This window comes from Rhinoraja longicauda, unplaced genomic scaffold (assembly GCF_053455715.1).
Source record: "Rhinoraja longicauda isolate Sanriku21f unplaced genomic scaffold, sRhiLon1.1 Scf000510, whole genome shotgun sequence".
In the NCBI taxonomy this organism is placed as follows: Eukaryota; Metazoa; Chordata; class Chondrichthyes; order Rajiformes; family Arhynchobatidae; genus Rhinoraja; species Rhinoraja longicauda.
Genome location: NW_027601727.1, coordinates 63944 through 79791, shown reverse-complemented (window position 1 = coordinate 79791; position 15848 = coordinate 63944). Strand labels below are relative to the sequence as shown.

Genomic DNA, 15848 nt, shown 5'->3' with positions numbered 1-15848 from the left:
TTCTGGTTAGGAAATACTCGGAAGGTTTTTGTTGGAACACAGCCCTCCACACATTTCCTTATGAAGTCTGTAACGACTGTGGTGTATTCATTTAGGTCCATTGCCGATTCCTTGATCATTGCCCAGTCTACTGGCTCCAAGCAGTCCTGTCGTTTCCTCTGCCTCCCCAGACCAGCTCTGTGCAGTCCTCACTTCTGGGGGTGGGCGCTCCAGTTGCTGCCTGTATGCAGGAAGAAGCAGCACCGCTGAATGGTCGGATTTCCCGAAGTGAGGGAGAGGGATAGAGCGATAGGCATCCTTGATGGTCATATTGCAGTGGTCAAGGGTGTTTAATCCTCTGGTGCTGCAGGCGACATGTTGGTGGTGGTTTGGGAGTGATTCTTGCAGGTTGGCTTTCTTGAAGTCCCCGGCTATGGTGGTAAACGCCTCGCGTTACGCTGTCTGGTGCTTGTTGACCACGGCATGCAGCTCTTCCAATGCTAGACGGACGTCTGCCTGGGGTGGGATGCAGACCGCGATCAGGATGATGGAGGTGAATACCCTCGGGAGGTAGAAGGGGCAGCACTTCTCCGCCAGATGTTCCAGGTGTGGAGAGCAGGAGTTAGACAGAACTGCCACGTCTGAGCACCATGAAGAGTTGACCATGAGGCCGATGCCCCCACCTCTCCCTTTCCCAGATGCCTGCGTACGGTCCTTACGATGGATGGAGAAACCTTCAGGCTGGATGGTAATGTCTGGGGAGCTGGGGGTTTCTCTGTGAAACAGAACACAGAGCATTCCCTCAGCTCCCTTTGGGAAAGCAGGCTTGACCTTAACTCCTCCACTTTATTTTCCAGTGATCGTACATTGGCCAGCAGGATGGTAGGGAGAGGGCGTTGTAGTCCCCTGCGCTTCCGTCTGACTTGTAGTCCAGCCTGCCGGCCACGTTTCCGGACACCTTGGAGGCCTCCCCGGTTTTTCCAGGTACAGTCCTTACTGTTCCTGCGATCCTCCGCCAGGTCGGGGATTCCCCTGCGATTGGGAATTCCCTTACAGTCGGCGGCTCAGTTGTTGCCGGTAGATCGCAATAACGCTATTGCGTTTAAATGCATTAGCAGCTTGTCAGTTACAGCGCTGGTTTCTGCTGTTCCTTTAATACAGGGATGCTGAGAACTACCATATCTGCTGTGTTGCTGGCAACATGTCACCACAGAAAGGTGCCATCTTGGAAGGATGTACAGTTCAATTGAAATAGATCCATGACGCCGATAATGGAAGTGGAAAGCATTATTTGGTTATGACATGTAGGTGGCTGTGAGTTACTCAATCAGGCATCTCCATGTTCTCTTAATGTTTTCTCTACAACCAAACAATCTCCATGATATCTATGGTTTTCCAATGTGGCCTCTTTTATTATCTGTGAATTTCCAACGATCAATGGTTAATGCATCCACCATTGATCGTTGTGACTTGAACTGTCAAATCACTAAACTAAGAATTTCGTCTCTCAACCTCCCCATCTTTACTTTTTCCTTCAAGCCATTCCTTTTAACTTAACTCTTTGACATAAGCTTTTAGCTATAATATCTTCTTGCAGCTTAATGTCAAATTTTGTTCAGCAATGGGATGTGAAGGTCTGACATAATGACACTTTGGTGCTGTTGTGTTGCCTGATCTCAGCTGGGTGTACCCATTAGGATGCTTCAATGAATCTTAACGTTGTGAGGCTGCTCTACTTGCTGTCTACTCATGCTAGCTGGGAAATGTGGGCTTTGAGGAAGAGACGAAATTGTAAGGTTGGGAGGTGACAGATAGATAACTATTGCAGACAGGTTAAATGATACACATGGGGTGATATCTCTATACTACACTGTGTTTCCTCACTGAATATCCAGTTTATATTATTTCTGCCATTTCTGTGGTAGATTGTGCAGCTTTATTAAATATTGCTTCAGTCTTCTGCAATTTTTAATCATTGTATCAACAAAAAGGAAAAATATTATAAGTGAAGCGAAGAGGGCCCAAAGAAGGGTCTTGACACAAAAGGTCACTTGTCCCTTTTGTTCAGGGATGCTGCCTGACCCGCTGTGTTCCTCCTGCATTTTGTGTCTACCTTCGGTGAAACCAGCATCTGCTGTTCCTTCCTACACGTTCTAATAACTCAGTTGTGCGTTGCCAGTGAGATGCTGCTTTTAGGCAAGTGAAGTTCGATATTTAATATGTAATCCTAGTTGAGGCAACATTAACCTTGATAAGTAATATCAAGTGGGCTCTTTACAAAGGATTGCATTGTAGGATGAGTTGGAAAGAGTCAGTGAAGTGGAGATAATCCAGTATATTCACAGTAGGAAGGGGATACAATGATAGAGCTCTGGTTAAATCACTGGACTAATAAACCAGAGGCTGGAGTTCAAATACTGCCATGGCACCTGTGGAATTTAAATTCATTAAATAATTTGGAATTTGAAAAGCAGAGCTCATTTTACTCAAGGTAACAATCTTAATAATGATTGCCCTTCACGTCCTGTTTTGGAGGCATGAGACTGCAGATGCTGCAATCTGGAGCAGTAAGCAACCTGCTGGAGGAACTCAGTAGGTCAGGCAAATGGACAGTTGATGTTTCATGTCGGGACTCTTCATCTGGACTGAAAAGGTATTGTATTGGCTTATTATTGTCACATGAACTGAGATACAGTGAAAAACTTTGGGTTTGCATGAGATCCAGAAAAAATCATCCCACACCATACCAGAGACTCAAAGAGCGTTCCCAGGTTAAACAAGAGATTCACTTGCACCTCCTCCAAACCTGCCTAATGCATGCAGTGTTTTCGATGATGCCTCCTCTCCTTTAGCAAGACCAAGCACAAACTAGGTGACCACTTTGCTGAGTACCTTCACTCTATCAACCATGGCCATGGCAGCATTGAGGAAGTGGAAGGACAGGAAGGAGATAGAGAGCTTAGTGACATCGTGTCAGGACAATAACCTCTCCCTCAATGTCGGCAAGATGAAGAAGCTAGTTATTGAACAGGAAGCATGGTGGAGTACATGCCCCAATCACCATCAATAGTGTGGAAGTGGAATGGTTGAGAGCTTCAAGTTCCTTGGCGTTAATATTACCAATGATCTGTCGTGGACCAACTACATGCGACAGCCAAGAAGGCACACCAGTGCCTCTACTTCCTGAGGAGATTGCGGAAATTTGGCGTGTGTCTAATGGTTCTTAGAAACTTCTACAGATGCACAATAGCAAGCAGACTGTTGGATTGCATCACAGCTTGGTTTGGGAACAGCTCTGGCAGAGAGTTGTAGATGTGGTACAATCCATCACACAGCCCACACTTCTCACCATTGGCTCTATCTACACTTCACGCTGTCTCGGAAAAGCAGCCAACATAATCAAAGTCTTGTCTCACCCTGATCATTCTTCCTTCTCCCTGCTCCTGTCCAGCAGAAGGAACAGAAGCTTGGAAGATCACACCACCAGAATCACAGACAGTTTCTCCCCCTCTGTTACCAGGCTTCTAAACGGCTCTTCCATAAGCTAGGATACTGTCCGATTCACCTCTACCCATTTAGGACATTGGACTTTTTGCTACTGATGCACTGCAATGCTGAGTATATTTTGCATCCTTTATCTATCGTACTTGAGTTGATTGTGTTTATATGTATGGTATATCTGATCTGTTTTGGACAGCATGCAAACAAAGCCTTTCACTGTACTTTGGTATATGTGACAATAAACCTAAACTTGGAGCATTATTGGAAGAGCTGCCTTTGACATGAGATATTAAGCATTGGCCTTAATATCAGATAAAGTTGATGCTGCAGCTAGTGTCATGAAGATGAAATCATTGACACATCTTAAGACTTCTTAAATCTAAAACATATTGAATAATTGCCAGTTCTTTGCACTGGTGGCAAGTTTTCCATCAATAAGACATGTATAAGAGACCTCCACAGACGAGACAGTGGGGGACCTTTTTTGAGCCAGTAGAAGTAGAAGGCAAGAATATATATTTTTATGGATATTGCATTGTATGATAGTATCCTTTTTTGCAATATGGTTGATTATTTTCAGTATAAAAATAAATAGGTGTAGGGATAACAATCTTGTAAAGCTTTATAAGAAAATAACTGCAGATGCTGGTACAAATCGAAGGTATTCAACACTTCAACTCCCCCTCCCATTCCCAGTCTGACCTTTCTGTCATGGGCCTCCTCCAGTGCCATAGTGAGGCCCACCGGAAATTGGAGGAACAGCACCTCATATTTCGCCTGGGCAGCTTGCAGCCCAGTGGTATGAACATCGACTTCTCCAACTTTAGATAGTTCCTCTGTCCCTCTCTTCCCCTCCCCCTTCCCAGATCTCCCTCCATCTTCCTGTCTCCACCTATATCCTTCCTTTGTCCCGCCCCCCTGACATCAGTCTGAAGAAGGGTCTCGACCCGAAACGTCGCCCATTCCTTCTCTCCCGAGATGCTGCCTGACCTTGTAAAGCTTTATTATGCACTCTTGTTTATTTTCTCTATTAAGCTACCTGATGTGTTCATGCATGGTATGATTTACCTGGATAGCACGCAAAACAAAGTTTTCCACTGTGTCTCGAGACACACAACAATAATAAACCAATGACCAATAATTCAACCAACCTTTGCGAGAGAAGTTGTGCTGGTCTTGGGGATGCTGTGGTTATTTTTGCAGTGATTCCAGAGCCAGCTGTCGAATGCTGCTGTGCACATCCTCCTCAGGGAGCCCACTGCTTAAGCTCATCACTGCATTGCGTATGACTCAGATGCAGCATATTGGACATTTTGTAAGCAAAGCAGTTTTTTTTATTAACGTTACAGCTGTGGTCATTTCTCTTGGTGCTCCTATATTATTCTGCAGTTTATTAGAAAATTGGTTGAATGCTGGTGTAAACATGCAAGCACAAAATTCTCTACCAGCTGTGATAGTTCATTTGCACATATGGAACTACTGTTGCTGTTCCAAATCAGTCCTTGTTACAACCACATTCAGACCTCTGCTATGCTGACATTTCACAATAAACAACTTCCATATGTGTCTTTAGTAAAATTGGTTTCTTGCTTTTATATAATGAACCTTTAAAATAAAACAGCGTAATTTTACAATTTAAAGCCTCCAAGTTGTTTAAGACACACTTTTTATTCCATCAATATTTGATTTGTGAATTTGCTGTGTTCAAATGAAACTCCTAAGTCAGGTAAATTTAAATGTTCGTCATTGTGTACCTACATTCTCTCATGTTATTGTTATGCATAATTTGAATGAACACATGGGTGACTTATTATAAATTCAGTTTTGAAAGGAAATGAAGTACCCAGCATATATCAGTTTTGTCATCACCTTCAAGTTCTCAGCTTATGATCGATCCATTTCCACTAGTGTAATATTTTTCACAGTCGAAAGACTTATTAACTGGTCCTACACATACCTCTGAATCCTGATGATGTCTGTACATTTGTGGTTCCCAGCATCCAGCTCTGAATCTGACTCCATCTCAGTTCATTGGCTGCTGCAACCCATCATCCCAACCTTTGTTATCTTTAAATTTGGCATTTTATTATTCTCCTTGCCAATTTTCCATTTTACAAAACCACAAAAGTCATCCAAAATACTGTTTCATCAATTAATTTTTATATTAGAATTTTAACATCTGCGGTAAAAATTGAAAATGTTGCAAATCCTCCGCAGGTCAGGTGGCATCTGTGAGCCTGATGAAGGGAATTTTAATTCTCTCTCCGCAGATGCTGCCAGACCTGCAGAGTTTTCCCAGCATGTTCTGTTTTCATTTTTGTTACTCTCATCCTACTTTTCATCAAATCCTGTTCACATATCTCTCCTGGTCAAAAGATATCTTGATTTAAAAAATTTTAATCAGAGCCGATTACAGTATCAGAGGTATAAGAAGATAACTGCAGGTGCTGGTACAAATCGAAGGTATTTATTCACAAAATGCTGGAGTAACTCAGCAGGTCAGGCAGCATCTCGGGACAGAAGGAATGGGTGACGTTTCGGGTCGAGACCCTTCTTCAGACTGATGTCGGGGGCGGGACAAAGGAAGGATAGAGGTGGAGGCAGGAAGATAGAGGGAAATCTGGGAAGGAGGAGGGGACGGGAGGGACAGAGGAACTATCTCTGTATCAGAGATACTCTACAGTATCAGAGGCCCGGGTTCAATCCTGACAATGATGCTGTCTGTATGGAGCTTGTCTACTGCGGTCACATTCTCCTTGTGACCGCAGTAGACAGATAACCTTCAGTTTAGTTTAGAAATATTGCTTGAAAACAGGCTCTTCAGCCCACCGAGTCCTCGCCGACCAACGATCTCTCATGCATTATTTCTATCCTACATAGTAGAGACAATTTACAACGGCCAATTAACCTACAAATCTGCACGTCTTTGGAATGTGGGAGGAATCCAGAGCACCCGGAGAAAACCTATGCGGTCACAAGGAGATTGTATAAGCTCCATACAGACAGCACCTTTGTCAGGATTGAACCCGGGTCTCTGGCGCTGTAAGGCAGCAACTCTATCGATGTGCCACTCGACTGTCTTATTTGTACAGTTATCTGTACTTTTCCAGTGTTGGCTTAATGCATTTTTCTAATTAATCATTGGTGGCTCGACCTTCATTTTCCTCAGCTCTAAAATTCCCTTCTCGTTCTTTTTGCCTTTCTTGCCACTGCACCATTTCATTGCTGCTTAAGTGTACCCCTTGTTCTCATTACCTTCTTATGCTGCTCCGTGTCAAACTTTCTTTGCATTTCTGTGGAGTGACTTAAGAGATGTTAATTTAGCATGTTGAACACATTTTATAAATGGAAATTGTTTATTTTGTTAAAAACACAGAAAATGCTCAGCCGGTCCGGATATCTGTGAAGAAAGAAAACAAGAGTTGGCACTCTAGGTCTGCTTCTCTTTCCACTGATGACCTGCAGAGTGTTTAATTTTTTTTGGCTTGGACCAGGCATCACCTGTAAAAACAGAACATAGAACTATATGGAAGATAGACACAAAAAGCTGGAGTAACTCAGAGGGAGAGGCAGCATCTCTGGAGTGAAGGGATGGGTGACGTTTCGGGTCGAGACCCTTCTTCAGACTGGTTAGGAATAAGGCAAACGAGAGATATAGACGGTGATGTGGAGAGATAAAGAACAATGAATGAAAGATATGCAAAAACAGGCCATTGTTAGCTGCTGTTTGTAGGGTGAAAATGAGAAGCTAGTATACTTGGATGGGGGGAGGGATAGAGAGAGAGGGAATGCCAGGGCGACCTGAAGTGAGAGAAATCAATGTTCATACCACTGGGCTGCAAGCTGCCCAAGCGAAATATGAGATGCTGTTTCTCCAATTTGTGTTCAGACTCACTCTGACAATGGAGGAGACCATTGTCCTCCCCCACCCAACTCGCGCCAACTTCTCATTTTCACTCTACAGACAGCTTACAATGGCCTGTTTCCTTTATCATCGTTACTCTTTTGCATATCTTTCATTCATTGTTCTTTATCTCTCCACATCACCGTCTATATCCCTCGTTTCCCTTATCCCTAACTAGTCTAAAGAAGGGGTTCGACCCGAAACGTCACCCATTCCTTCTCTCCAGAGACGCTGCCTGTCCCGCTGAGTTACTCCAGCTTTTTGTGTCTATCATCGGTTTAAACCAGCATCTGCAGTTCCTTCTTACATAGAACTATATGGCACAGAACATACAGTTGTGTGTGTGTGTTCACAGAACTGTATGAACAATACCCGTGCCAAACATGGCGCCAAATTAAATTAATCTTGTCTGCCTGCACATGCCTCCATGTCCATGTGCCTATCCAAAAGCCTCTTAAATGCCACTATCGTACCTGCTTCACCACCACTGGCAGCACGATCCAGGAATCCACAATTTTCTGTGTAAAAAAAAAAACTTGCCCCGCATATCTCCTTAAATCTTTGCCACTCTCACCTTAAAGTTATGGTCTCTCGTCTTTGACATTACCTCCCTGGGTAAAGGGATCTGACTGTTTACCCTATCTATGCCTCTCATAATTTTAGATACTTCTATCTCGTTTGAAATACTCCAGAGTACACAATCCAAGTTTTGTCCAACAATCTCAACCCGAAAAGTCACCTATTCCTTTTCTCCAGACTCCATGCTGCCTGACTCGTTGAGCTACTCCAGCTTTTTTGTGTCCATCTTCGGTGTAAACCAGCATCTGCAGTTCTTTCCTGTACATTTTGTCTGCTCCACTGTGAAATCTGCTCAAGGTATGCCTACTTTGACGAAGTTCTCTCTCCGGCGAGAGTTATTTCTCGTTTCCCTTTCCCCAGACTCTCGGTCTGAAGAAGGGTCTCAACCCGAAATGTCACCTATTCCTTTTCTCCAGAGATACTGCCTGACCCGCTGAGGTACTCCAGCTTTTTGTGTCTTTTCTACTAGTAGTTAATATTTTCTAATCCAGGCAGCAGTCTCATAAACTAGTTATTTGATTTTAATTTACCGTTTATCTTGTTGGACTGTTCAGCACTATCAGACCGTTGTGCAAATAGCTGATTGGTACCTTGCAGCAGCAGGCACTGAATTGTGATAAGGGGCAGGAAGCACGTCACTGGCCTCCCTGCCCTCCATGCCATCAAGAGGACCAGCAATCTAGCTGAAATCACTAAATTCTACACAACCTGGGCATCCTTCCTCTTAGTAGTACCTAGAGTTAAACTAAAATCAGAAAGGGTTAGGGATATGAAGATGTGACTGGTGGTGAAAATGGCAGGATTGTTGGAGAATGAAGTATTGGATGTGGAGGCTGGTGGGGTGAAAGATAAGGACATGGGGACCTCGATCCTTGTTCCGTCTCGGGGTAGGGGAAGCTAGAGCAGAACTGCAGGACACAGAGGAGACACGGTTGAGGGATCCATCTATGAGAGCAGGTTTACTAAATCACGTTTACAAAAGAATGAGGGCATCTCGCATGTCCCAGAGGGGAAAACTTCATCTTGGGAGCAGGTGTGGTGATGATGGAGTAATTGGGAGTACGGGAAGACACCTTGCAAGAGGCAGAGTGTGGGGAGGTGTATCGACATAATTGTGAGAGTCAGTGGGTTTGTGCTAGACGTCAGTTAATAATCTGTCCCCTGTAATGGAGACAGTGTTGAGAAAGGGAAATATTATTAGAGATAGTCCAAGTGAATTTGAGTGTAGGGTGGACATGAGTGGTGTTGATGAAATCAACAAGTTCTGGATGGGTGTAGGAGGCAGCCCAGATGTAGTGGTCAATGTAGCGGAGAAGGAGTTTGGGGGATGGTGTCTTTGTACTTTTGGACAAAGGCTGTTTGATGGAACCATCAAAATGGGAGAGGATTGTTCATTATTCCTCCTGTCTCCTCCAATGAAAGAGTGCCACAATATACCAATACTCCAGTGATAGTCCAGTCCAGATGCAGCACCTTTCAATCTTTGACTTGTTGAAGCTGGCCTGATATTTGCCACAATATCACCTCCATATGTGCAGCATTCTTGTTGTTGCTGCTGAGCTAAACAGAGGAATATGGACTTGATTGCTCCTGAGAGTTCACACACAGACTTCATTCCCACTTGAGTGTTCTGATCAAGGCACTTCACCTGGGCACTCCTTGAGTTATCTCATATTACTATAGTAACAGCTAGTTCTTTTGTCTGCCTGTTAAGCTGCAGCAAGTAAAAAATTCATTGTTCGGTTGACGATACATAGGACAATTAAACACTATTAACTCTTGACTGGCTAGTCTGAAGAAGGAATCTGACCCACAACGGCACCATGTGCTACGGGGATGCTGTCTGACCGGCTGAGTTACTCCAGCACTTTGTGTCTGTTTTTGTAAACCAGCATCTGCATTTCCTTGCTTCTGCTCGTGACTGCCTTGTCTGCGACTAAGGGCTTGGATGCTATTGCAGATGACTTGGAATGGATTCTTTGTTTCTTAGCTGACAACAATCAGTGTCTGTTGTGATGTTGCCTACAATTTATTAACCCTCTGAGACCTTGAGTCACAGTAAAGCCATCTAACTTCCCAATTCATTACTGCATCTCACAATGTATTATTGCCCCTTATTTCATGTCGTTTTGCTTCCAGTCTGTAATTAAGTTTTCCTTCAGACTTAATTACGTCTAATGGTTTTTCTAAACAATTCTGGAATCTGAACCTTGAGATCAATCATTGGTGGGAATTCAGTCACGTTGCTTATATGTTCTACATTCTCCGAGAACTTCTCAGGATATTAACCGTTCTTGTAGTCTGTTAAGACTATATGCGCTTCCATTCTTCTACTTTGTGATTTCTATTTTAAACCTCTGATTGCCACAACTTTAACTTGGATTGTTTTCTCTGGAACATCAGCTTGAGGGGAAACCTGATAGAAGTATATGAAATTATGAGAGGGCAACTTCACAGGGTAGACCATCAGATTGCTTTCTCGCAGGGTGGAAATGTCAAAGTTGAGACGTCGTAGGTTTAAGGTGAGAGGGGAACGTTTTTTACACAGAGAGCAGTAGTTACCTGGAAGCCGCTGGCTGGGATGGTGGTGGAGGCAGGTACAATAGTGGCATTTGAGAGACTTTTAGACAAACATGTGGATATGGAGGGACATGGATCACACGCAGGTAGTGGAGAATAGTTCTCTTGGCATGGACTGAGGGGCTGAAGGGCCTGTACCTGTGCTGCACTGTCCTATATTCTATTTTCTATGTACTCTTTCATGATTTCTAGTGGCACCCCATTGTCTCCTTAACTATTATGCTTGTGGTTTGGGTAACATCACTACTTTCCCTGTTGTGTTTTCCAGCCTCATACTACTAATTTGCAGCGTTCCTTCCCTGTTATGTTTCAAGCCTGTGCAGAAACATCACTCTTTTTGTGTCTCTTCCACATGCATACACAGGCACTCTCCCCATCCAGTTTTCGATTGTTGTTTTAGTCTAAGCTGGCAAGTAGTTTTTCTTCAATCTTCTGGTTTTCACAGTGCCTGGTAATGGTCTTAGCTGCGACTTACACCTCAGCATCAAGACAGCTGCTCAGCATAGGTGAACAGACCAAAACCATGGGTGCAGTCATCACTGATTAGAATAGCCATTGATATCTTCTCACTCTATGTTCTTGCTCCATTGCCTTGAATAGACTCACTTTCCCCAGGCTAACCCTCCTTTTCTTGAGACCTATGTACGGTTATGTTGTCACATGTCACAAATACTTGTCTTCACCTAGACAAGATCCTCACACTAAACTAATTATTTGTCCTATCCTGGTGGGTGAGATAGGATTTGATGGGAATGTAGGAAATAAAATTTGCAAGCTAAAAAAATGATTTTCAAGGCTCTGTACAGAAAAGAGGCAAATAAACAAAGTGGATCTGAAAAGGGGACTAGACTGTATGATATCTAGGACGAATTATCTCAGCGTAATCTGGGTTGTGGAAGATGAAACAGTAATGTGGATCATGATGAATGGAAATGTGAAAGGCAAATGGATACTTAGCCCCAAAACAATCTCTTTTAATTGATGTCTCTCCTTCAATCTCTTCCATCCATAAACAGTTGGCATAGATTTCTCTTGAATAGAATTTTTTTAATATCCTTTTTAAAAAAAAGTAATGGGCATAATTTACGGCACGGTAGCGCAGCGGTAGAGTTGCTGCTTTACAGCGAATGCAGCGCCGGAGACTCAGGTTCGATCCTGACTACGGGTGCTGTACTGTAAGGAGTTTGTACGTTCTCCCCGTGACCCGCGTGGGTTTTCTCCGAGATCTTCGGTTTCCTCCCACACTCCAAAGACGTACAGGTATGTAGGTTAATTGGCTGGGTAAATGTAAAAATTGTTCCTAGTGGGTGTAGGATAGTGTTAATGTACGGGGATCGCTGGGCGGCACGGACTTGGTGGGCCGAAAAGGCCTGTTTCCGGCTGTATATATATGATGATATGATATAAGCCAAAGAAAAATTAGAGGTTAGTATGAAAAGATGTGGGGGAAAATTGATTTTGTTTTATTAACAAGGCCATGGGAGAGTTTCTCCTTTTTTTGCCTTTTCGAAATACTTTTCTGTTGACACTTTGCCAAATGACTTAAGTTTGGCTGGGAGGAATAATTTGCTGCGAGCATTTGAAGGGAGTATGCTTAGTTTTCAAAAAAGAGTGCATGTGTTATTAAATGTTCTTCTTGGGGTTGAGACTTTAAGAAGAGTGGGGAGTTTTCCTTGCTCCATTGCTCCAATTTGCACAGGCAAAGCAAATGGATTTATTAATGATCATGGCTGAATTTACTTAAACAGCTGTCACCGACTGAGTAGTTCGGTGTGAAACAATATGAGAATTATTTGTAAATTATCTGTCCATTTTGCAAACTTCTAATTCTGAAACAATTGTTCAATGCACGCACATGTGGTATTAACATTTACTTAAGTATAATTTTGTGATACTGAAACTCACCTTCCTTCAGGTCTGACCACAAAATAGCATTTACTTTTACAGATGCTAAAATGATGCTCATATTTTAAAAGATCTTTGAGGATTGCAATGTGTTGGAAGGAAAATACATACAGATTATTTTTTTGAAAAGGCTATTGTAAAAGTTCAAATATTTTGGATATGTTTCTGCACAGTTAAATTGTCGCCTTTTTTTAATTAAAAAAAAATTAGGTCTGCTGTCTCGTATCGTATGAAGCCGGCATATAGTTTTCAAGAAACAATCCTACATAATGCTAAATAGAGTCCTACCGGGAAAGCATTAGTCCACAAACACATGCAAAGGCTTGGAAATTCTGGGCACCACTGCACTGAGCTTGTTGTAACATGAAATCTACAGTGTAGCCATAGCAACAGTGCACTTTGAAGGCGAACATCTTGTCATTTTCTTTAATCCGTTGCAGCTCTGGAACCAAAAAAAATTTAAATTGCTGTTGCTATAGTTACCATCTTTGTTGCATCAACCACTTTTGTGCCCAGTTTCCTGCCTGCCTTTTAACATGCCTTCTTGTGCATATATTCAGTTTTAACTCTTTCATTATTGAAAACGACTCTATGGAGGACAGCAACAAATTAATTTATTTGCCAACTAATAATAATACATCCCAGGAAACGTTATGAATGGTTATCAAATAAAATGTCTCACTGAACCATATGAAAATGAATGCAGGCTTCATCTTCCTCGTGTGGAGCTTCCTGATAAAACCCTTTTTATTCTCTCGTTCTGCCGACAATTAATTTATTTAACAATATTTGACGTACATCATTGTTGGCACAGGGAAGGACAGACAAACAAATATGTATTTGTATAATTTCACTACTTAATTTCTTTAATGTCATTGCCACTGTTCGATAGGAATTCGGTATTTTGTGAAGTTAATTAACATTGTTAAATTTAATCCAGGTTTAATGCTTTTAAAAATGTAATTGGGTTTCAATGTTATGCACATTTTGGAATAAGGCCAACACATCTTAGTCCTAATAGAAAAGTGCTTCATCAGAATGAAGAATATTTGTTTTCAAGTGTAGTTTGGAGATATTGACTTTCAAGGGAAAATGCACACGTTCGGAATTTAGTCTAGTTTCGACGAATCATGTATAATTGTCCAGTTTTGCACATATAAGCGGCTTAACTTCTGCATTGGGTGTTTGATAAACTGCTTTAAAAGCTTACCACCCCTTCTCGGAAGAAAAATAGCTCTCCCTCTCAGAGGAAGTATAGTCTAATCTGATTGTTGCCTTTTTTCATACATGTTTGAGCCATGCCACCTGGTCAGTTCTATGAAGATTCTTTCTTTTGCTCTGTGTTACCATGTCAGTTATGAATGGCATCCCATTACTTAACTGGGCAATGGGAAGATCATTCAGCCTCATGACATGCAGACTAAATTTGCAGGTGGTTTGCAGACCAGACTTAGTCAGAGGATTATCTCAACACGTTTAAAAATGTTTGCATTATATTTCTGCTACATTATTTATTAGAGGTTCAGTGAGAGAAAATAAATCTTCTGCGATCTGAGGTTCTAACCTGCTTCAAATGGGCATCTATTGTACTGGTCCCAAGAAGTGCACGGTGACCTGCCTCAATGACTGTAGTCTGATATGACTTGCAGCCGCACTAATGAAGTGCTTTGAGAGGTTGGTTATGCTTTAGAAGAAACCTGGATCCACTTCAATCTGCCTATCCGCCACAACAGGTCAGCGGCAGATGCTATCTCATTGGCTCAATACTCTGCTCTAGACCATCTGGATAACAGGAACACGTGCCAGGTTGTTGTTCATTGATTTCAGCTCAGAGTTTAACCCCAATTACCCCCTTCAAACCCATCACTGAGCTCTGACTCTCTGTCCCTCCCTTTGCAACTGGATCGTTGATTTCCTCATTAGCAAACTTCAATGTGGATTGGTAACACCATCTCCTCCTCACCGACTATCAACAAAGGTGCACCTCGAAGGCTGGGTACTTAGACCCCTGCTCTACTCTCTTTACATCCATTACTGTGTGGCTAAGTATATATCCAGTGCCATCTATAAATTGGCCGATGACAACATCGATGTGATGCGTCAGAGTGTGGGAGAGCGATAGAACATCTGGTTTTGTGTTGCCGCAACAACAACCTCTCGTTCAACAAGACCAAGGACCAAATTGTCGATTTCTGAAAGGGGAAGTTGGGAGACCTCTTTTTATTGCCAATTTTTATTGGTAGATTGGCAATAGAGTTAGATTTTTTAGATTTAGAGATACAGCGCGGAAACAGGCCCTTCGGCCCACCGAGTCCGCGCCGCCCAGCGATCCCCGCACATTAACACTATCCTACACACACTAGGGACAATTTTTACATTTACCCAGTCAATTAACCTACAAACCTGTACGTCTTTGGAGTGTGGGAGGAAACCGAAGATCTCGGAGAAAACCCACGCAGGTCACGGGGAGAACGTACAAACTCCGTACAGACGGCGCCCGTAGTCAGGATCGAACTTGGGTCTCCGGTGCTGCATTCGTTGTAAGGCAGCAACTCTACCGCTGCGCCACCGTGGCGCCCGTCAAGTTAGCAACATCAAATTCCTCATCGATAATATCTCAGATGACATGTCCTGGCCCAACACCTTGATGTCATCACAAGAAAGGAATGCCAGCGCCTTTGCTTTCTTAGAAGTTCTAAAGAGGTTCGGTGTGTCACTGGAATACTCTAACAAGCTTCGACAGATGCACTGCAGAAAGTATCCAGACTGGTCACTTCATGGCCTGGTTTGGCAATTGCAATGCATAGGAACTCAGGAGGCCTGCTGAGTGGTAGACTCAGCCTGGTCCATCATGGGCACAGACCTCCCCACCATTGAAAACACTGACATAAGGTGCTGCCTCAAGAAGGCAGCATCGATCATCATCTGTCACCCACCATCTGTCACCTGCCCTTTTTGTTACAGACACCTGAAATCCCCCACCACCCGATTCATGTTTTCCTACAACTATCAGGTTGATACACCAACCTGTACAATCCTAACCCTACCTCGGCAATAGAACACTATGGACCACCTCTTGCACATGGACTTATTTCCTTCTGTAATTAGGTTTTGCAAGAATGTGGGTTTTTTTGCTGTCTTTTTATTTCATTGTACTATCTTGCAGAATCCATGTGTCATTTCTGTATAATTTGTCTTTGCATGTTGGCTGAGTCTATATTCATGTGATCCTGCCGCAAGCTAAACTTTCACTGTCCTTCTGCATATGGCAATAGCCTAGAGTTGACAGGACTTGATCTTGTCTTGACCTGAATGAAAAACGGAGTCAAAAAGAATACAAGATGCTGAAATAAAAAGTGGAAACCAACATGATAAAAGCAAAATATTATCCAGCGGTCAT

General features: G+C 42.8%; 1 protein-coding gene across 1 annotated transcript in view; it reads left to right on the top strand.

Moving 5' to 3' along the window:
* Nucleotides 1-412: 412 nt before the first annotated feature.
* LOC144591021 (arginine-glutamic acid dipeptide repeats protein-like) overlaps nt 413-15848 on the top strand; it is a gene marked incomplete at its 3' end in the record, with an annotated part of 78289 nt that continues 62853 nt past the window's right edge. Inside the window, exon 1 of the mRNA XM_078395368.1 lies at nt 413-549. Coding sequence (XP_078251494.1) covers nt 413-549 — 137 coding nt within the window. The remainder of the gene's footprint in view (nt 550-15848) is intronic.